This window comes from Scyliorhinus torazame, chromosome 29, assembly GCF_047496885.1.
Source record: "Scyliorhinus torazame isolate Kashiwa2021f chromosome 29, sScyTor2.1, whole genome shotgun sequence".
Classification (NCBI taxonomy): domain Eukaryota; kingdom Metazoa; phylum Chordata; class Chondrichthyes; order Carcharhiniformes; family Scyliorhinidae; genus Scyliorhinus; species Scyliorhinus torazame.
Window position 1 is genome coordinate 41,643,325 of NC_092735.1, and position 23,389 is coordinate 41,666,713.

The following is a 23,389-nucleotide window of genomic DNA, read 5'->3' on the forward strand; positions in this document are numbered from 1 at the left end:
CCTCAGACTGAAGGGACGATTCTTTAAAACAGAGATGAGGAGGAATTTCTTCAGCCAGAGGGTGGTGAATCTGTGGAACTCTTTGCCGCAGAAGGCTGTGGAGGCCAAATCACTGAGTGTCTTTAAGACAGAGATAGATAGGTTCCTGATTAATAAGAGGATCAGGAGATATGGGGAGAAGGCAGGAGAATGGGGATGAGAAAATATCAGCCATGATTGAATGGCGGAGCAGACTCGATGGGCCGAGTGGCCTAATCCTGTTCCTATATCTTATGGTCTTATCTCAGACAGAATTTCAGACCAAAGAAAACTCAAACTTCACCAAATATTTTGAGATAAAGGAGACAATTTATATTGAATGATCCAATGTTCTGACAGTGTGTTTTACCGTTGATTCTGCCGGATCATGGGTGGGACAGCTCCGGGACAAGGAGCCACCACGTGGCTCAGGATCAGTCCCACCAGTAATACACGGCCAGTGGGCAGAGGCTCCATATCCTGAGGAGAAAAGACAGAAAGTTAAAATCCACCCAAATATTATTTAGATCCCTGTCGTCTTATAAAACCTGAGACAACATTTGGAAAATGCGCATTGTGTGAACACAATTGAGTTAAAACCAGATGGTGTCTGAAATGGGGCTGATATTTAAACAGGGGTGTAAACACACACCCAGACATACCCCCACACACATCAACACACACAACCTGACACACACCCAGACATACCCCCACACACATCAACACACAACCTGACACACACCCAGAGACTCTACCAGACACATAAACTCACACACAAACTCACACCAAGATACTCTTCGAGACACATTCCCAGACACACACCCAGACACACACCCAGAGTCTCTCCCAGACACACACCCAGAGTCTCTCCCAGACACACACCCAGAGTCTCTCCCAGAGACACACCCAGACACACACTCAGAGTCTCTCCCAGACACACACCCAGACACACACCCAGAGTCTCTCCCAGACACACACCCAGAGACTCACCCAGACACGCACCCAGAGACTCTCCCAGACACACATTCTGACACACGCCCAGACACACACCCAGACACACAGCCAGACACACATTCTGACACACACCCAGACACACACCCAGACACACACCCAGACACACACCCAGAGACTCTCCCAGACACGCACCCAGACACACACCAAGACACACAACCAGACACACATCCAGAGACTCTCACAGACACACACCCAGACACACACCCAGACACACAGCCAGACACACATTCTGACACACACCTAGACACACACCCAGACACACACCCAGATACTCTCCCAGACACACACCCAGAGACTCTCCCAGACACACACCTAGACACACACCCAGACACACAACCAGACACACATTCTGACACACACCCAGAGACTCTCCCAGACACACACCCAGACACATACCCGGACACGCACCCAGAGACTCTCCCAGACACAGACCCAGACCCAGACACACATCCAGAGACTCTCCCAGACACACATCCAGACACACACCCAGAGACTCTCCCAGGCACACATCCAGACACACACCCAGAGGCTCTCCCAGACACACACCCAGACACACACCCAGAGACTCACCCAGACACGCACCCAGAGACTCTCCCAGACACACATTCTGACACACACCCAGACACACAGCCAGACACACATTCTGACACACACCCAGACACACACCCAGACACACACCCAGAGACTCTCCCAGACACGCACCCAGACACACACCCAGACACACAACCAGACACACAACCAGACACACATCCAGAGACTCTCACAGACACACACCCAGACACACAGCCAGACACACATTCTGACACACACCTAGACACACACCCAGACACACACCCAGATACTCTCCCAGACACACATCCAGAGACTCTCCCAGACACACACCCAGACACACACCCAGACACACATTCTGACACACCCAGAGACTCTCCCAGGCACACACACAGACACACACCCAGACACATACCCAGACACGCACCCAGAGACTCTCCCAGACACAGACCCAGACACAGACTCAGACACACATCCAGAGACTCTCCCAGACACACATCCAGACACACACCCAGAGACTCTCCCAGGCACACATCCAGACACACACCCAGACACACACCCAGACACAAACACAGACACACAACCAGAGACTCTCCCAGACACACATCCAGACACACATCCAGACAAACAACCAGACACACACTCAGAGACCCACCCAGACACACACCCAGAGACTCTCCCAGACAAACACCCAGAGACTCTCCCAGACACACACCCAGACACACATTCTGACACACACCCAGACACACACCCAGACACACACCCAGAGACTCTCCCAGACACAAACCCAGACTCACACCCAGACACACATTCTGACACACACCCAGATACTCTCCCAGACACACACCCAGACACATACCCAGACACACACCGAGCACACACCCTGACACACATCCAGACACGCACCCAGAGGCTCTCCCAGACACACACCCAGACACACACCCAGACACACACCCAGGCACACACCAAGACAGACACCCAGACACACATCCAGACACACACCCAGACACACACCCAGAAACGCTCCCAGACACACCCAGACAGACGCCCAGAGACTCACCCAGACACACACCCAGAAACACACCCAGAGACTCTCGCAGACACACACCCAGACACACACCCAGAAACTCTCCCAGACACACTTCCGGGCACACACCCAGACACACACCCAGCCACACACCCAGATACACACCCAGTGACCCTCCCAGGCACACACCCAGAGACTCTCCAAGACAAATACCCAGACACACAACCAGAGACTCTCCCAGTCACACATCCATACACACACCCAAACACACATTCGACACACACCCAGACAAGCACCCAGACACACACACAGGCACACATCCAGACACACACCCAGACACACACCCAGACACACATTCGACACACACCCAGACAAGCACCCAGACACACACACAGGCACACATCCAGACACACACCCAGACACACATCCAGACACACACCCAGACACACACCCAGACACACATTCTGACACACACCCAGTCACACATTCGACACACACCCAGACAAGCACCCAGACACACACACAGGCACACATCCAGACACACACCCAGACACACACCCAGACACACACCCAGTCACACATTCTGACACACACCCAGAGACTCTCATGACACGCACACAGAAACACGCCCAGACAGACACCCAGACACACACCCAGACACACATCCAGACACACACCCAGAGACTCTCCCAGAGACACACCCAGACACACACCCAGACACACACCCTGACACACATCCAGACACGCACCCAGAGACTCTCCCAGACACACACCCAGCCACTCACCCAGATACACACGCAGAGACTCTACCAGACACATACCCAGACACTCACCCAGACACACACCAAGACAGACACCCAGACACACACCCAGACACACACCCAGACACACAAGCAGACACACATTCTGACACACACCAGACACACACCCAGACACACGCCCAGACACTCGCCCAGACACACAACCAGACACACACCCAGACACACACCCAGTCACACACCCAGACACACACTCAGAGACTCTCCCAGACACGCACCCAGACACGTACCCAGACAGACACCCAGACATGCACTCAGACACGCACCCAGACACACACCGAGACACACACCGAGACACACACCCAGACATACACTCAGCCACACACCGAGACACACATTCTGACACACACCCAGACACACACCCAGACATACACCCAGACACACACCCAGAGACTCTCCCAGGCACACACACAGACACACACCCAGACACACACCCAGAAACACACCCAGACACACACCAAGACACACACCCAGGCACACACCCAGACACACACCCAGACATACACTCAGGCACACACCGAGACACACATTCTGACACACACCCTGACACACACCCAGACACACACCCAGACACACACCCAGAGACTCTCCCAGACACACACACAGACACTCTCCCAGACACACACCCATACACACATTCTGACACACACCCTGACACACACCCAGACACACACCCAGACACACACCCAGAGACTCTCCCAGACACACACACAGACACTCTCCCAGACACACACCCATACACACATTCAGACACACACCCAGACACACACCCAGAGACTCTCCCAGATACGCACCCAGACACGCACCCAGACATATACCCAGACACACACCCAGGCACGCACCCATACACACACCCCAACATCTGGTACGCACATCACACTCACCAATTTCTCAAGGGCAATTGGTGATGGACATAAAAACATAAGAACTAGGAGCAGGAGTCGGCCATCTGGCCCCTCGAGCCTGCTCCACCATTCAATGAGATCATGGCTGATCTTTTGTGGACTCAGCTCCACTTTTCAGCCCGAACACCATAACCCTTAAATCCCTTTATTCTTCAAAAAACTATCTATCTTTATCATAAAAACATTTAATGAAGGAGCCGCTACTGCTTCACTGGGCAAGGAATTCCATAGATTCACAACCCTTTGGGTGAAGAAGTTCCTCCTAAACTCAGTCCTAAATCTACTTCCACTTATTTTGAGGCTATGCCCCCTAGTTCTGCTTTCACCCACCAGTGGAAACAACCTGCCCGCATCTATCCTATCTATTCCCTTCATAATCTTATATGTTTCTATAAGATCCCCCCTCATCCTTCTAAATTCCAACGAGTACAGTCCCAGTCTACTCAACCTCTCCTCGTAATCCAACCCCTTCAGATCTGGGATTAACCTAGTGAATCTCCTCTGCACACCCTCCAGTGCCAGTACGTCCTTTCTCAAGTAAGGAGACCAAAACTGAACACAATACTCCAGGTGTGGCCTCACTAACACCTTATACAATTGCAGCAGAACCTCCCTAGTCTTAAACTCCATCCCTCTAGCAATGAAGGACAAAATTCCATTTGCCTTCTTAATCACCTGTTGCACCTGAAAACCAACTTTTTGCGACTCATGCACTAGCACACCCAGGTCTCTCTGCACAGCAGCATGTTTTAATATTTTATCATTTAAATAATAATCCCTTTTGCTGTTATTCCTACCAAAATGGATAACCTCACATTTGTCAACATTGTATTCCATCTGCCAGACCCTAGCCCATTCACTTAGCCTATCCAAATCCCTCTGCAGACTTCCAGTATCCTCTGCAATTTTTGCTTTACCACTTATCTTAGTGTCGTCTGCAAACTTGGACACATTGCCCTTGGTCCCCAACTCCAAATCATCTATGTAAATTGTGAACAGTTGTGGGCCCAACACTGATCCCTGAGGGACACCACTAGCTACTGATTGCCAACCAGAGAAACACCCATTCATCCCCACTCTTTGCTTTCTGTTAGTTAACCAATCCTCTATCCATGCCACTACTTTCCCCTTAATGCCATGCATCTTTATCTTATGCAGCAACCTTTTGTGTGGCACCTTGTCAAAGGCTTTCTGGAAATCCAGATCTACCACATCCATTGGCTCCTCGTTATCTACCGCACTGTTAATGTCCTCAAAAAATTCCACTAAATTAATTAGGCACGACCTGCCCTTTATGAACCCATGCTGCGTCTGTCCAATGGGATAATCTCCATCCAGATGCCTCGCTATTTCTTCCTTGATGATAGATTCCAGCATCTTCCCTACTACCGAAGTTAAGCTCACTGGCCTATAATTAGATGCTGGCCCAGCCACTGACAGTCATATACTGTGAAAGAATTTTACAAAACACCCACACGTTGGTCTAGACAAAGCACACTGGGCTAAATCGCTGGCTTTTAAAGCAGACCAAGGCAGGCCAGCAGCACAGTTCAATTCCCGTACCAGCCTCCCCGAACAGGCGCCGGAATGTGGCGACTAGGGGCTTTTCACAGTAACTTCATTGAAGCCTACCCGTGACAATAAGCGATTTTCATTCAAATAGCCCCAGACATTAACAGCGTTCAAAAGGCATCTTGACAAACACATGGATAGGATGGGTATAGAGGGATACGGCACAAGGAAGTGCTGAGGGTTTTGGCAAAGGTTTGTATCATGACCGGCACAGGCTTGAAGGGCCGAAGGGCCTGTTCCTGTGCTGTATTGTTCTTTGTTCTTTGATATCTAGTCAAAGAGTCAGGCGAGCTCAATGGGGTGTTTCTGTTGACCCTCTGAAGGTGACCTTGTGCCTCATCCCAATAGATTTGCAAATTTTCCCTTGAAACCCATGAAACTACTGGATTGCTGTAAAAATCCAGCTCTTCACTAATGTCCTTTAGGGAAGAAAATCTGCACTCCTTGTCCAGTCTGATCTCCATGTGAATCCAGACCCACAAATGTAAAATGCTCTCAACTGATCTCTGAGAGATCCTAGTCAGCGACTCCATTACATTAAATCACCGCAAAAAATCAACGAGGAATAAAACAAGATGGACCAGCTGACATTAGCCCAGGCACATTCTGCTCAGCCAACCCTGTACAAGACTCCTCACTAAAGTGTGAGGATCTGCTCCCAAATTGAGAGGGCTGTCCCTCAGACTAATCAAGCACTCGAACATTGTATGCTGATTGAATCAAACCTTGCAGACAATGTATCAGACTCCTCCATCACCAGCCCTGTGCATGTCATTCCTCACAGGCTGCATATGTACAGCAGACATTCTAGCTCAGTGGTATACAGTGGGCTTGATTCTTAAATGGCCTTAGGGATGGGCAATAAATACTGGCCCAGCCGGTGACACCCACATGAACACATAAATCGGGAGGGAGTAGCACTCAATTAATTCTCTTTCCATCAGGCCAAACATAATCCCACTGAAAATCGCCTCCGGCCTTCCCTCAGCTGATAATCGCCTCCGGCCTTCCCTCAGCTGATAATCGCCTCCGGCCTTCCCTCAGCTGATAATCGCCACCGGCCCTCCCTCAGCTGATAATCGCCTCCGGCCCTCCCTCAGCTGATAATCGCCTCCGGCCTTCCCTCAGCTGATAATCGCCACCGGCCCTCCCTCAGCTGATAATCGCCTCCGGCCCTCCCTCAGCCGATAATCGCCTCCGGCCCTCCCTCAGCTGATAATCGCCTCCAGCCCTCCCTCAGCTGATGATTAGAGCAAGGGCGCAGGATGTAATCTGGCTGTCTGCCTCCATGAGTGGCTCATTATCATTGCGTCTTCTCAAGTCTGATTGGGCCACACTACGGTAAATCATGAGAGAACCAACACTTGACCTTGTCTTCACAAGTCTACCTGTCGTAGATCAAGTTGTCTGTGACAACTTATTGTAGGTGAGCCCACCACACAGTCCTTGCAAAAGCAAAGTACCATGTTCACATTGAGGATGTTCTGAATGGTGTGTAGGAATACCACTTTGCAAACCAGGATAGCTCCAGAACAGATCGAGCAACTCAACACTGGACAACCAGGAGCAGCCACTTCCGACGAAAAGTTACATTGAACTCAAAACATTAACTCTGGTCGTGATCTTTGGCCCCACCCACTGGCGGGATCTGTCCCGCCGAATTCAACGGAAATTTGGTTGGCTTGTCACAGGCTTGACCTAGGGGGTGTTTGCTCGAGCTGTTGGGGAGAGTTTAAACTAATGTGGCAGGGGGATGGGAACCGATGCAGGAAGTTGGAAGGTAGTAAAACAGGGACAGAGACAAAAGGCAGTAAGGGGGAAAGTGTAAGGCAGAGAAGCCATAGTCAAAAATCAAAAATGGCGACAGTACAAGGTACAGTGACTGAGGGGAGCTCAGTGAATAGGCCCAGTAATACTAAAAGGAATAAAACGGGAAGTGAAAACATTAATGGTAAGCGACGCGGCAGGTTGTTACAGGAAGATATGGGTTCAACGACAAGAAAAATTAGGAGAAAGGGTAAGAGGAAATATAACTTAGGAGAGGTTACTGATCGAGCTGTTAAGATTCAGAACAGAGGTAAAAAAACCAACATAAGTACTTTACCTGAATGCTCGTAGTATTCGGAATAAGGTAAATGAGTTGATGGCGCAAATCATCGTGAATGACTATGATTTAGTGGCCATTACTGAAACATGGTTAAAGGATGGTCACGACTGGGAGTTAAATATCCGAGGGTATCAAACTATTCGAAAGGACAGAGTGGATGGTAAGGGAGGTGGTGTAGCTCTGTTATTTAAGGATGACATCCGGGCAACAGTAAGGGATGACATCGGTGTTATGGAGGATAAGGTTGAATCCATTTGGGTGGAAATCAGGAATAGTAACGCGAAAAAGTCACTGATAGGAGTAATCTATAGGTCCACCAAATAGTAACATTATGGTGGGGCAGGCAATAAACAAAGAAATAACTGATGCATGTAGAAATGGTACAGCAGTTATCATGGGGGATTTTAATCTACATGTCGATTGGTTTAACCAGGTCGGTCAAGGCAGCCTTGAGGAGAAGTTTATAGAATGTATCCGTGATAGTTTCCTAGAACAGTATGTAATGGAACCTACGAGGGAACAAGCGGTCCTAGATCTGGTCCTGTGTAATGAGACAGGATTGATTCAGGATCTCATAGTTAGGGATCCTCTCGGAAGGAGCGATCATAATATGGTGGAATTTAAAATACAGATGGAGGGTGAGAAGGTAAAATCAAGCACTAGTGTTTTGTGCTTAAACAAAGGAGATTACAATGGGATGAGAGAAGAACTAGCTAAGGTAGACTGGGAGCAAAGACTTTATGGTGAAACAGTTGAGGAACAGTGGAGAACCTTCCAAGTGATTTTTCAAAGTGCTCAGCAAAGAGTTTTACCAACGAAAAGGAAGGAAGGTAAAAAGAGGGAAAATCGACCGTGGATGTCAAAGGAAATAAAGGAGAGTATCAAATTGAAGGAAAAAACATACAAAGTGGCAAAGATTAGTGGGAGACTAGAGGACTGGGAAATCTTTAGGGGGCAACAGAAAGCTACTAAAAAAGCTATAAAGAAGAGTAAGATAGATTATGAGAGTAAACTTGCTCAGAATATAAAAACAGATAGTAAAAGTTTCTACAAATATATAAAACAAAAAAGAGTGGCTAAGGTAAATATTGGTCCTTTAGTGGATGAGAGGGGAGATTTAGTAATGGGAGATGAGGAAATGGCTGAGGAACTGAACAGGTTTTTTGAGTCGGTCTTCACAGTGGAAGACACAAATAACATGCCAGTGACTGATAGAAATGAGGCTATGACAGGTGAGGACCTTGAGAGGATTGTTATCACCAAGGAGGTAGTGATGGGCAAGCTAATGGGGCTAAAGGTAGACAAGTCTCCTGGCCCTGATGGAATGCATCCCAGAGTGCTAAAAGAGATGGCTAGGGAAAATGCAAATGCACTAGTGATAATTTACCAAAATTCACTAGACTCTGGGGTGGTCCCGGCGGATTGGAAATTAGCAAACGTGACACCACTGTTTAAAAAAGGAGGTAGGCAGAAAGCGGGTAATTATAGGCCAGTGAGCTTAACTTCGGTAGTAGGGAAGATGCTGGAATCTATCATCAAGGAAGAAATAGCGAGGCATCTGGATGGATGTTGTCCCATTGGGCAGACGCAGCATAGGTTCATAAAGGGCAGGTCGTGCCTAACTAATTTAGTGGAATTTTTTGAGGACATTAACAGTGCGGTAGATAACGGGGAGCCAATGGATGTGGTATATCTGGATTTCCAGAAAGCCTTTGACAAGGTGCCACACAAAAGGTTGCTGCATAAGACAAAGATGCATGGCATTAAGGGGAAAGTAGTAGCATGGATAGAGGATTGGTTAATTAATAGAAAGCAAAGAGTGGGGATTAATGGGTGTTTCTCTGGTCGGCAATCAGTAGCTAGTGGTGTCCCTCAGGGATCAGTGTTGGGCCCACAACTGTTCACAATTTACATAGATGATTTGAAGTTGGGGACCAAGGGCAATGTGTCCAAGTTTGCAGACGAAACTAAGATAAGTGGTAAAGCAAAAAGTGCAGAGGATACTGGAAGTCTGCAGAGGGATTTGGATAGGCTAAATGAATGGGCTAGGGTCTGGCAGATGGAATACAATGTTGACAAATGTGAGGTTATCCATTTTGGTAGGAATAACAGCAAAAGGGATTATTATTTAATTGATAAAATATTAAAACATGCTGCTGTGCAGAGAGACCTGGGTGTGCTAGTGCATGAGTCGCAAAAAGTTAGTTTACAGGTGCAACAGGTGATTAAGAAGGCAAATGGAATTTTGTCCTTCATTGCTAGAGGGATGGAGTTTAAGACTAGGGAGGTTCTGCTGCAATTGTATAAGGTGTTAGTGAGGCCACACCTGGAGTCTTGTGTTCAGTTTTGGTCTCCTTACCTGAGAAAGGACGCACTGGCACTGGAGGGGGTGCAGAGGAGATTCACTAGGTTAATCCCAGAGCTGAAGGGGTTGGATTACGAGGAGAGGTTGAGTAGACTGGGACTGTACTCGTTGGAATTTAGAAGGATGAGGGGGGATCTTATAGAAACATATGAGATTATGAGGATAGATGCGGGCAGGTTGTTTCCACTAGCGGGTGAAAGCAGAACTAGGGGGCATAGCCTCAAAATAAGGGGAAGTAGATTTAGGACTGAGTTTAGGAGGAACTTCTTCACCCAAAGGGTTGTGAATCTATGGAATTCCTTGCCCAGTGAAGCAGTAGAGGCTCCTTCATTAAATGTTTTTAAGATAAAGATAGATAGTTTTTTGAAGAATAAAGGGATTAAGGGTTATGGTGTTCGGGCCGGAAAGTGGAGCTGAGTCCACAAAAGATCAGCCATGATCTCATTGAATGGTGGAGCAGGCTCGAGGGGCCAGATGGCCGCCTCCTGCTCCTAGTTCTTATGTTCTTATCTGCCTTGGTGAATCGCAACATGTAGGAGCCAAAAAATCACCGTCTTTGTTTCTTTCTCCACAGATACTGCGAGATCTGCAGAGATTTCCAGCATTTTCTGGTTTTATTTCAGATTTTCAGCATCTGCAGTATTATGCTTTTACCTTAGTGAAGGAGAACATGCTGAGAGAAGCACCAGACATAATGAGGTGTCAATCTGGTGAAGTTACAACACAGGACTACAGACACACTAAACAGCACAAGCTGCAGACAGAGCTAAACAGAGTCCCACAACAAATGGTCCGCCTTAAACGTCTGCAGACCTGCCACATCCAGGCAGGAATATCCATGGATAATTAAACAACTAAGTGGGAGAGGAGACTCCGCAGATATCATCATTCTCAACAATGGGTTGCCCAGCACATCAGTGCAAAATGTAAGACAGAAGCATTGGCAACTATCCTCACCCAGAAACAGTGAGGTGATGATCCATCTCAGCCTCCTCTTGAGATTTCAGCATCATAGATTCCAGTCCTCAGGCTGGTTAATGGCACTGGAGACAGCAAAGGCTATGGGCCCTGACATTGTTCCAGCTATAATACTGAAGACACGTGCTCCAGAAGTTGATCCAATACAACAACAGTGGCATTTGACCGAGTGCGGCATCAAGGAGTCTGAGCAAAACTGGAGTCAATGGGAATCAGGGGGGAAACTCTCCGCTGGTTGGAGTCATACCCGGCACAAAGGGAGATGGTTGTGGTGATTGGACGTCAATCATCTCAGCTCCAGGACATCACTGCAGGAGTTCCTCAGGGTAGTGTCCTCGGCCCCACCATCTTCAGCTGCTTCATCAATGACCTTCCATCATAAGGTCAGAAGTGGGATATTCACTGATGACTGCACAATGTCCTGCACCATTCACAACTCCTCAGATACTGAAGCAATCCATGTCCAAATGCAGCAAGACCTGGACAATATCCAGGCTTGGGCTGACAAGTGGCAAGTTACATTTACACGATATAAGTGCCAGCACTGAGCATCAACAACAAGAGAGGATCTAACCATCTCTGCTTGACTTCCAACAGTATAACTATTATGAAAACCCCACCATCAATATTCTGGGGGTTAATAATGATTGAAAGCTTAATTAGACCAGCCATACAAATACTGAGGATACAGGGCAGATCAGAGGCTGGGAATTCTGTAGTGAGTAACTCACCTCCTGACCCCCCCAAAGCCTGTCCACCATCACCAAGGCTCACGTCACGAGTATAATGGAATACTCTCCACTTGCCTGGATGGGTGCAGCTCCAACAATACTCAAGAGATTCAACACCATCCAGAACCAAGCAGCCTGCTTGACGGACAACCTATCACCACCTTAAAAATATATTCTTTTTATCACTGATGCACAGTGACAGCAGCAGGTACAGTACAAAGTGCATTGTAGCAACTCACCAAGACACCTCCTATAGTACCTTCCAAACCAATGGCCTGTGACACCTTACAGAACAAGGGCAGCAGATCCTTGGTAACACCACCACCTGTAAGTTCTCCTCCAAGTCACACACCATCCTGACCTGGAACTATATCATCGTTCCTCTACCCACAGTGGATTGCAGTGAATCACTGAATCTAGGCTGCTCTCACAAGCCTGTTATGATCCTCTTGGGGATTCATCAGGCAAAATAACCAAATTTATTGAGTGATCCCTGCATGAAGAAATTGCCAAAGAAGATTCCACTTTTTGTTACTTTACTTCAATATGAATCAAAGCATTGCAAATTAAATTTGAAGTAACAGGTAAAGATGGTCAGTACACAATATAAATTAAACAACAGAATAGCAGATACAATAAAAACCATGGGTTGGATTCTTCCACCTCGCCATGTGTGGGGTGTGGACCATGTAAAGGTCCATTAACCTTGGATGGGGATTTCCTGTGACTGGGCAAACTAGGCTGGAGAATCGGGCTCTATTTTTCATGGAATTCTGAGGCAGCCCCATTCCACCTGCGTGGCCAACATTTTCACCGCCAAAGTTCTTGCATCAGGGTTTCAGTTCCTTTCCTTCAAGGACTTAGTGTATGTACTTTGTGTATGTACCACACAGCCTCCATATTTTATTTTCCAACTTGTGAATACAGCTTGCACGTCAAAGGTGATCAGTATTTCCTATTATCCATGAATTATAATTGAAACCTTTACAATTGATACAAATTCTTTAAAGATCTTTTTAAAAACATTTTTGTAAACAATCATGGATTCTCCAAACATTTTAAAGTAATCACATGTTTTCCTGACAGTTACTGCTGTCACATGTCAATGGCTTTGAGTTTCTTTCTCCATGGAACCAGATCACATGGGCATGTCTCTGAGTTTAGGTGTTGTCGGGATTTTCTGTTTTACTTTGTGTTAATTGTACATTTCAAAACATAGCAGAACTTGTAATGTGCGAGACACTAACAGCCAACAGAAAAACGACTAAACTATGATAAATTTCATAAACACAATCTATCTTCTCAGGGTATCCACTAGCAATTTCTAAGAGGTGTCACTTGTTATGAGGAACCAAAGCCCTGCCCCATTTTTACTCACCGCACCCAAACTCCCAACACCCAACATAATGGAACTTACCAACAACATGCTTCCTTCTGGAGACAACAGATAACTCAGGACAAAGCAACTCTGGAATATGAATCCAATCCATTCTCGGCAGAGACAACTTCACAATATTGAATAATGAGAGTTGTTATTGGGTGGCTTTGTTTGAAGAAGTTGGGGATAAATGGGTTAGTGTGTGGGGAGCTGGGTATTGAACAGACGGCTAAAGCTCCATTTCTGGCGGTCAATGGTTTCACATGAGCCTCCCGATTGGACCTCTGCGATATATCTCATTCACCTCTTATTGATTTTTACTCTCACCCTTATTGTTTAAGTTGAGTGAAGAAAATAATTTTACTCACCGCAGAAATCACGTTTTGTTTCGTGTTTCGGTACAAGTGATGTTGGTCGTTGTTTGTTCGATCAGACCTGACTTTCTCTGCTCTGCTCGGTTTATATAAGACTCCAGGGTAATGACATCAATGTCTTCATAAGGGAAATAAATTGCTAACAATGACATGCTTTACAGCTTAAGGAAACAAATTTCAAAAGGCAACTGAGACGCAACAAGATGATGGGGCAACTGTGGGACTTCCTGTGGGAGGAGAGTCAGGGTCATTTATTATAAACGTCCCTGACCTTGGACAATTTTTACCGTTATTTTAATGGGTTTGCAATATTTCAGATCCTAACTGGTGCTTGAAATAGAAGCAGGAACAATTTTGTTTAAATTTTTGATAAAAACATGGAGTGAAGGTTGTCCCAAGTCTTGGAGTCAGTGATGGTGAAAGATCTTATTATATCTCATTAAAAATTGTTTTGCACGCCTGCATTTTGTTAGAATTGAGAGCTGTCTTTCGAGTTTTGGATATGTGAAGAAAGGATGATTCATTGCCATTAACGAGAGGAAGAGACACTCAGTCTGGAGTTCGTTCAGGTTCTCGACATTATTATATTTACCCTGTTCATTAATTCATGTTTCTTCAGAATGATATTCGGTTTATAATGAAGTGGAGACGAGCTGAACATATTTTCCGCAGAAAGGTTGCGCAGTTTCATTCTGAAAAGTTCATGTTGCTATTGCAGGATTTACATTTTTAACTTTGTATAAGTGACTCTGAAAGATCATTGAAACAAGACCTCATTGAAAGTCCCACAGCTCACCAGACAGCAGTCTCAGAATAGACCTCAATATCCTCAGCTACAGATGACAAATGGCAGCCAAGGTCCATGTGGAAAATACCTGAGTAGATGTTGGGTTTGTGCTGGGGCAGGTTTTGATTCAAAGGTCGTGGTCTGAATGTGTTGACAAAAGCTGGAACTTTAACTGGGGCTGGACATGGGCAGAAAACCAACCACTGCCTGGCACCATGAGGATTTTCACTCACCTGCCAAGTGCTGGCACCAAGTGGTCAGGTGGGGGGGGGGCAGGTGGTCAGGTGGGGGGGGGCAGGTGGTCAGGTGGGGGGGCAGGTGGTCAGGTGGGGGGGGCAGGTGGTCAGGTGGGGGGCAGGTGGTCAGATGGGGGGGCAGGTGGTCAGGTGGTGGGACCAGTTGGTCGGGGGGGGGGGGAACCAGATGGTCAGGTGAGGGGACCAGGTTGTGGGGGGGACAATCTTGAGGGGGGACCAGGTTGTGCGGAGACCATGTTGAGGGGGGACCAGGTTGTGGGGGGACCATGTTGTGAGGTGACCAGATTGTTGGGGTAGGCGGTCAGGTTATGAGGAGCCTTAAGGCACTCTCATGATCCTCATTCTAGATCCACAACACTCAACCCTCAGAAGCCTTCCTGGTCTGAAACTGAAAATAACATTTTTGGATGATAGTATCTGGCTAATTTGAGACATGATGTGTAATGAATGGAGCTTGGTGGTAACTTTGGACCAATATCAGCCAAACCTCTCCACCGCTGGGAGTATTCCTCTCCTCATGTCTGGGCCTCTTATGGATTCTTCCACAGGTTGATGGTATTAAGGAGTCAACATTGCATTCTGTGACTGATTCCACAACAGGAAGTGAACCTGATGGACTTTGGTTTGTTTTAAACATAGAAACAGAGAGAGATTTATGGCAGAGAAAAAGATCTATTCACAGTTGCTGATGCAGATCAGGTGGAGCAGGAAGTTCCGGGTAGGCAGGAGTCAGAGGTCTGCTGCATCCCAGGACCCAGCTGCGTCCCTGTCCGATGCCAAGTCTCTGGGCAAGGTTATCCCAGAGATGATGCAGACTCTCAGGTACAGCCATGAGATTCAGAGGGCCATGGTCCTCCACTTCCACCTTCATCACCTCCACCTTCAGCTCCACCTTCACCTCCACGTCCACCTCCACTTCCACCTTCACCTCCACCTCCACCTCCACTTCCACCTTCATCACCTCCAACGTCACCTGCACCTCCACCTTCATCACCTCCACCTCCACCTCCACCTTCACCTCCACTTCCACCACCACCTCCGCCTCAACCTCCACCTTCATCACCTCCACCTTCACCTCCACCTCCACCTCCACCTTCACCTCCAACTTCACCTCCACATCCACCTCCACTTCCACCTCCACCTCCGCCTCCACCTCAACCTCCACCTGCATCACCTCCACCTCCACCTTCACCTCCACCTTCACCTCCACCTCCAACTTCAACTCCACCTTCACCTCCACCTTCACCTTCACCTCCACCTCCACCTCCACCTTCACCTCCACTTTCACCTTCACCACCTCCGCCTCCACCTCCACCTCCACCTTGACCTCCACCTCCACCTTCACCTCCACCTCCACCTCCACCTCCACCTTGACCTCCACCTTGACCTCCACCTCCACCTCCACCACCACCTCCACCACCACCTTGACCTCCACCTTGACCTCCACCTCCACCTCCACCACCACCTTCACCTCCACCTCCACCTCCACTTTCACCTCCACCTCCACCATGACCTCCACCTCCACCTTCACCTCCACCTCCACCTCCACCTCCACCTTGACCTCCACCTCCACCTCCACCTCCACCTCCACCTCCACCTCCACCTTGACCTCCACCTCCACCTCCACCTCCACCTCCACCTTGACCTCCACCTCCACTTTCACCTCCACCTCCACCATGACCTCCACCTCCACCTTCACCTCCACCTCCACCTCCACCTCCACCTTGACCTCCACCTCCACCTCCACCTCCACCTCCACCACCACCTTGACCTCCACCTTGACCTCCACCTCCACCTCCACCTCCACCTCCACCTTCACCTCCACCTCCACCTCCACCTCCACCTTGACCTCCACCTCCACCACCACCTCCACCTCCACCTTGACCTCCACCTTCACCTTCACCTTCACCTCCACCTCCACCACCTCCACCTCCACCTCCACCTTGACCTCCACCTCCACCTCCACCTCCACCTACACCTACACCTCCACCTCCACCTCCACCTCCACCTCCACCTTGACCTCCACCTCCACCACCACCTCCACCTCCACCTCCACCTTGACCTCCACCTTCACCTTCACCTCCACCTCCACCACCTCCACCTCCACCTCCACCTCCACCTCCACCTTGACCTCCACCTCCACCTCCACCTCCACCTTCATCAGCTCCACCACCACCTCCACCTCCACCTCCAGCTCCACCTCCACCTTCACCACCTCCACCTCCAATTCCACCTTGACCTCCACCTCCACCTTCACCACCTCCACCTCCACCTTCTCCTCCAACTCCACCTCCAGCTCCACCTCCACCTCCACCTCCACCTTGACCTCCACCTCCACCTCCACCTCCACCTCCACCTTCATCAGCTCCACCACCACCTCCACCTCCACCTGCAGCTCCACCTCCACCTTCACCACCTCCACCTCCACTTCCACCTTGACCTCCACCTCCACCTTCACCACCTCCACCTCCACCTTCTCCTCCAGCTCCAGCTCCACCTCCACCTCCACCTCCACCACCACCTTCACCTCCACCTCCACCTTCATCACCTCCACCTCCACCTCCACCACCACCTTCACCTCCACCTCAACCTTCATCACCTCCACCTCCTGCTTCACCTCCACCTCCACCTCCACCTTCACCTCCACCTGCACCTTCATCACCTCCACCTCCACCTCCACCTCCACCTTCATCACCTCCACCTCCACCTCCACCTCCACCTTCATCACCTCCACCTCTGCCTCCACCTCCACCACCACCTTCACCTCCACCTCCACCTCCACCTTCATCACCTCCACCTCCATCTTGACCTCCACCTCCACCACCTCCACCTCCACATTGACCTCCACCTCCACCTCCACCACCACCTTCACCTTCACCTTCACCTCCACCTCCACCTCCACCTCCACCTCCACCTCCACCTTCACCTCCGCCTCCACCTTGACCTCCACCTCCACCTTCACCTCCACCTCCACCTCCACCTTGACCTCCACCTCCACCTTGACCTCCACCTCCACCTCCACCTTGACCTCCACCTCCACCTCCACCTCCACCTCCACCTCCACCTCCACCTCCACCTTGACCTCCACCTCCACCTCCACCTCCACCTTGACCTCCACCTCCACCTCCACCTCCATCTTGACCTCCACCTCCACCTCCACCTTCACCTCCACCTCCACCTCCACCTCCACCTCCATCTTGACCTCCACCTCCACCTCCACCTCCACCTTGACCTCCACCTTGACCTCCACCTCCACCTCCACCTGCACCTCCACCTCCACCTCCACCTCCACCTTGACCTCCACCTTGACCTCCACCTCCACCTCCACCTCCACCTCCATCTTGACCTCCACCTCCACCTCCACCTTGACCTCCACCTTAACCTCCACCTCCACCTCCACCTCCACCTCCACCTTCACCTCCGCCTCCACCTTGACCTCCATCTCCACCTTCACCTCCACCTCCACCTTCATCACCTCCACCTCCGCCTCCACCTTGACCTCCACTCCACCTTGACCTCCATCTCCACCTTCACCTCCACCTCCACCTTCATCACCTCCACCTCCACCTCCACCTTCACCTCCACCTCCACCTTCATCACCTCCACCTCCACCTCCACCACCACCTCCACCTCCACCTTCACCACCTCCACCTCCACCTCCACCTTCATCACCTCCGCCTCCACCTTCACCTCCACCTTCACCACCTCCACCTCCACCACCACCTTCACCTTTACCTCCACCTTCATCACCTCCACCTCCAACTCCACCTCCACCACCTCCACCTCCACCTTCATCACCTCCACCTCCTGCTTCACCTCCACCTCCACCTCCACCTTCACCTCCACCTCCACCTTCATCACCTCCACCTCCACCTCCACCTTCACCTCCACCTCCACCTTCACCTCCACCTCCACCTCCACCTCCAACTCCACCTCCACCTTGAACTCCACCTCCACCTTCACCTCCACCTCCACCTCCACCTCCACCACCACCTTCACCTTTACCTCCACCTTCATCACCTCCACCTCCAACTCCACCTCCACCACCACCTCCACCTCCACCTTCATCACCTCCACCTCCTGCTTCACCTCCACCTCCACCTCCACCTTCACCTCCACCTCCACCTTCATCACCTCCACCTCCACCTCCACCTTCACCTCCGCCTCTACCTTCACCTCCACCTCCACCTTCACCTCCGCCTCCACCTTCACCTCCGCCTCCACCTTCACCTCCACCTCCACCTCCACCTTCACCTCCACCTCCACCTCCACCTCCACCACCACCTTCACCTCCACCTTCATCACCTCCACCTCCAACTCCACCTCCACCACCACCTCCACCTCCACCTTCATCACCTCCACCTCCTGCTTCACCTCCACCTCCACCTCCACCTTCACCTCCACCTCCACCTTCACCTCCACCTCCACCTTCACCTCCACCTCCACCACCACGTCCACCTCCACCTCCACCTTCATCACCTCCACCTCCACCTTGACCTCCACCTCCACCTCCACCTCGACCTCCACCTTGACCTCCACCTTCACCTCCACCTCCACCACCATCTCCACCTCCACCTTCACCTCCACCTCCACCACCACGTCCACCTCCACCTCCACCTTCATCACCTCCACCTCCACCTTGACCTCCACCTCCACCTCCACCTTGACCTCCACCTCCACCTCCACCACCACCTTCACCTCCACCTCCGCCTCCACCTCCACCTTCACCTCCACCTCCACCTCCACTTTCACCAGCTCCATCTCCACCTTCACCACCTCCACCTCCACCTTCACCTCCACCTCCACGTCCACCGTCACCACCTCCACCTCCACCTTCATCACCTCCACCTCCACCTCCAGCATGTCACCACACTGCTGTGCCAAGTTGGGGAAGGCACAGCAGACCACCATAAACTGGGCGCCCCTCCAGGGGGTGCCCTCAGGTCACCACCAATGTGGTCAAGGCATCGGAATCGCATTTACAGCAGTCCCTGCTCCGCTCAATGAGAGCCCGGGTGGCCTCATGGGTCTCGTTGTATCGGGTCTTCGCATTGGTCACCAGCCTCCATACTGGCGCCATTAGCTAGGATCTAAGCAGGTACCCCTTATCCCCATAAGCCATCCGGTCAACCTGGGGTCTCCTCAAAGACCCGGGGATCTCCGAGTGTCCCAGGATGTAGCTGTCGTGCACACTTTCTGGGAAGCGTGCACACACGTGCCTGATCTTCGGGTGGTAGTCGCACCCGTGTTGGTCGCCCCCTTCTTGTTGATGAAGACACAGCCGGACCGCCCGACGCAAGGTGACCCGCGAGCCATCTCTTACCCCCTGGACCAGGGGCATCCCGGTGATGGGGGAGAATCCTGCTGCCCGGGCATTTCGATGAGCCTGGTCCAGGTCAGAGTTTATAGAGTCAGCTTCCCGGGAAAAGAGGGCATCAGTGACCTCACAGATCCACTTGTCAGCTGTGTTTTGGGAAATCCCCGCTGGAGCCCTGGAATGATCCTGAGATGCAGAGGTTCAGGCTGCGGTGACATTGACGGCCACGGGGGTGGTGGAGGGGGGGGGGTATCCACCTCCTCCACATGGTGCACAAGGACATGGATCAGGTGCCTCACCGTCGCCTTGTTGGGGCGGAGCCTCTGGCGGCACCTCCTTGAATGAGCAGCGATGCCTGTACACCTTGGGCTGGCCTCCCCCTCTGGGCCCCTCCCTGGCCTGATGGGCGGCTGGGACCTCAGGAGATGGGGTGGGGTCCTGGGGGTGTTCTGGAGGGGTACGGGGGGATCCCGGAGGGTTTCCTGGGGGTTCTTGGGGGGTCCTGGGAGGGTCCTGGGGGGTTCCTGGTGGGGTGGTGAGGGGGTCCTGGGGTGGTCCTGGGGGTCCTGGGGGGATCCTGGGGGGTACCTGGCGAGGTCCTGGGGGGCTGGGGTGGTTCTGGGGGGGGTCCTGCACCGGGCTGCCACCTCGTGCCTGCCTCGAGGTTGCTGCCTTCTCTGGCGTCTGGCCACAGGGCCCACCAGGACTCCGAGGGAAGCTGCTGCTGGTCCACGATCCCATCCATCAGGTGATATCTGTAACGAACTGCAGGGGTGAGGGACAGACAATCAGTTTGGGCCTCCACCCCGGGACCCTCCAGCCCCCCTTCACCCTTACATTCCCCGCCGTCTCCCAGGGTACCATCCAAGGAGCCCCTTGTGCTTGTGGGCTCCGCCCTCCACAGACACCCCCAGCCACAGCAGGGCCCCCTGGGCACCGGACCCCAGACCCTGGACCCCCGCTGGGAACATGACTTCAGCCGGGCACAGCTTCCCGCCCCAATTCCGCCCGCGGAGATGGCCCCAATGCTGAGGCCCAGCTCCTGGCTGTTGGATCGTTGGCTGCTGTCTCTGTGGGGTTCATGCCTCCAGTGTCCAGGCCTCACAGTCTGATTGGGACGGCTGAGCAGCAACACACACCTGCAAAGTGGCTCGTCCTCCTCCGGGGTTCCACTCGAGAGCTGTGGTACCATTGCCAGTCCTCTATTCGCGATAGCCTCCAGCTGCGGAACCAAAGACCGCCACAGTCATTGGGAGCTGAAGTGACTGCACCAACCGGCCACGGACTGGGCTGTGTCCTGGGAGGGTCAGGTTCGGTGGGACGGACAGGCAGCAGCTGAAGTTGCCCCTGGTATGGTTATAGACTATCTGGGGGCTCACGGGTGCTGACCCCATCACCCCCCCCCCCCCAGCCGAGCAACAACCCCCTCACCACACTGGGCCTGTTACCCCCCCACCCAGCAGCGACCCCCCTCCCCACACCGGGCCCATTACCCCCCCAGCCCAGCAGCGACCCCCCCTCCCCACACCGGGCCCATTACCCCCCAGCCCAGCCGCGACCCCCCCCTCCCCACACTGGTCCCATTACCCCCCAGCCCAGCCGCGACCCCCCCCCCCTCCCCACACCGGGCCCATTACTCCCCAGCCCAGCAGCGACCCCCCCCCTCCCCACACCGGTCTCATTACCCCCCAGCCCAGCAGCGACCCCCCCTCCCCACACCGGGCCCATTACCCCCCAGCCCAGCAGCGACCCCCCCTCCCCACACCGGGCCCATTACCCCCCAGCCCAGCAGCGATCCCCCCTCCCCACACCGGGCCCATTACCCCCCAGCCCAGCAGCGACCCCCCCCCTCCCACACCGGGCCCATTACCCCCCAGCCCAGCAGCGACCCCCCCCTCCCACACCGGGCCCATTACCCCCCAGCCCAGCAGCGACCCCCCCCTCCCACACCGGGCCCATTACCCCCCAGCCCAGCAGCGACCCCCCCCTCCCACACCGGGCCCATTACCCCCCAGCCCAGCAGCGACCCCCCCCTCCCACACCGGGCCCATTACCCCATAGCCCAGCAGCGACCCCCCCTCCTCCCACACCGGGCCCATTACCCCCAGCCCAGCAGCGACCCCCCCCTCCCACACCGGGCCCATTACCCCCCAGCCCAGCAGCGACCCCCCCCTCCCACACCGGGCCCATTACCCCCAGCCCAGCAGCGACCCCCCCCTCCCACACCGAGCCCATTACCCCCCAGCAGCCCCAGTGCTCCGGGCTGATGCCTGGGTTCGAAGGTAATTACTCACAGTAGCCATTTCACTGGCCTCATGTTTTTAAGTAGAGTGTCTGTGTGACCTGTCGCTGGACATTCGAGAGGGGGTCCTTCCCGTTAACAATATGAGATTGGCCTTAATCGGTGATTATTGGTACTGGCCGCGCTGGCATCCGGATCTTGCCAACGGCAGCGGGCCGGTTACACAGGAAACCGATCGGCGCTCGGTGCCGATCCTGCTTTCACCCCGGCTCGCTCGGATCCACAACGGGTACAGCGCAGCCGTCAGATCACGTCCAGAGTCAACGGAGCTCTCAGAGACAGTGGTCAAAATAAATCCCAGACTGAAACCAGAGAGAGGCCACATGAACCGGCTCTTGTAAAATATAAACGGACAGAAACTGCCACAAAGACAATGGGGATAACAACCTGCCCCACCCCCCCCAATCCCCCCGCCCAAAACTTCTCTCAACAGAACTGAGCCCCGTTTGTGGTTTGAAACCACCAGAGGAATTCATTGCTGCACAGAGAGTTCTTAAAGGAGGATTCCAACTGTGTTCAAGAGAAAAGAGACCCAGCCAATGGTTGACCCTCAGGGAATGTGATCTCTGGGTGGGAACGAGTTTCAGACAATCTCTGAAGATTTTAAAAATAACTTTATCTTTATTTACTGAGCTAAATTTTAACATTTGAAACTCTCAAGTTTTATTCATTTTTTGCGCATGTCTTGGGAAGGTGTGTGTGCTTGCGCACGTGTGTGTGTGTGTGTGTGTGTGTGTGCGCATGTTTGTGTAAATCAAGGAATCTGGCTGGCTTAATATTTAAACCAAACTATGCACAGTTGAATTGACAATATCATATAAAAAAAAATAGTAGGCCATCACTCCATAAGATATAGGAGCAGAATTAGGCCATTCGGCCCATCAAGTCTG

General features: G+C 51.9%; 1 protein-coding gene across 1 annotated transcript in view; it reads right to left on the minus strand.

Moving 5' to 3' along the window:
- pth2 (parathyroid hormone 2) overlaps window positions 1-23,389 on the minus strand; it is a 57,652-nt gene that overhangs the window by 4,613 nt on the left and 29,650 nt on the right. Inside the window, exon 3 of the mRNA XM_072491962.1 lies at window positions 389-498. Within this exon, the coding sequence (XP_072348063.1) occupies window positions 389-498 (110 nt within the window). The remainder of the gene's footprint in view (window positions 1-388; window positions 499-23,389) is intronic.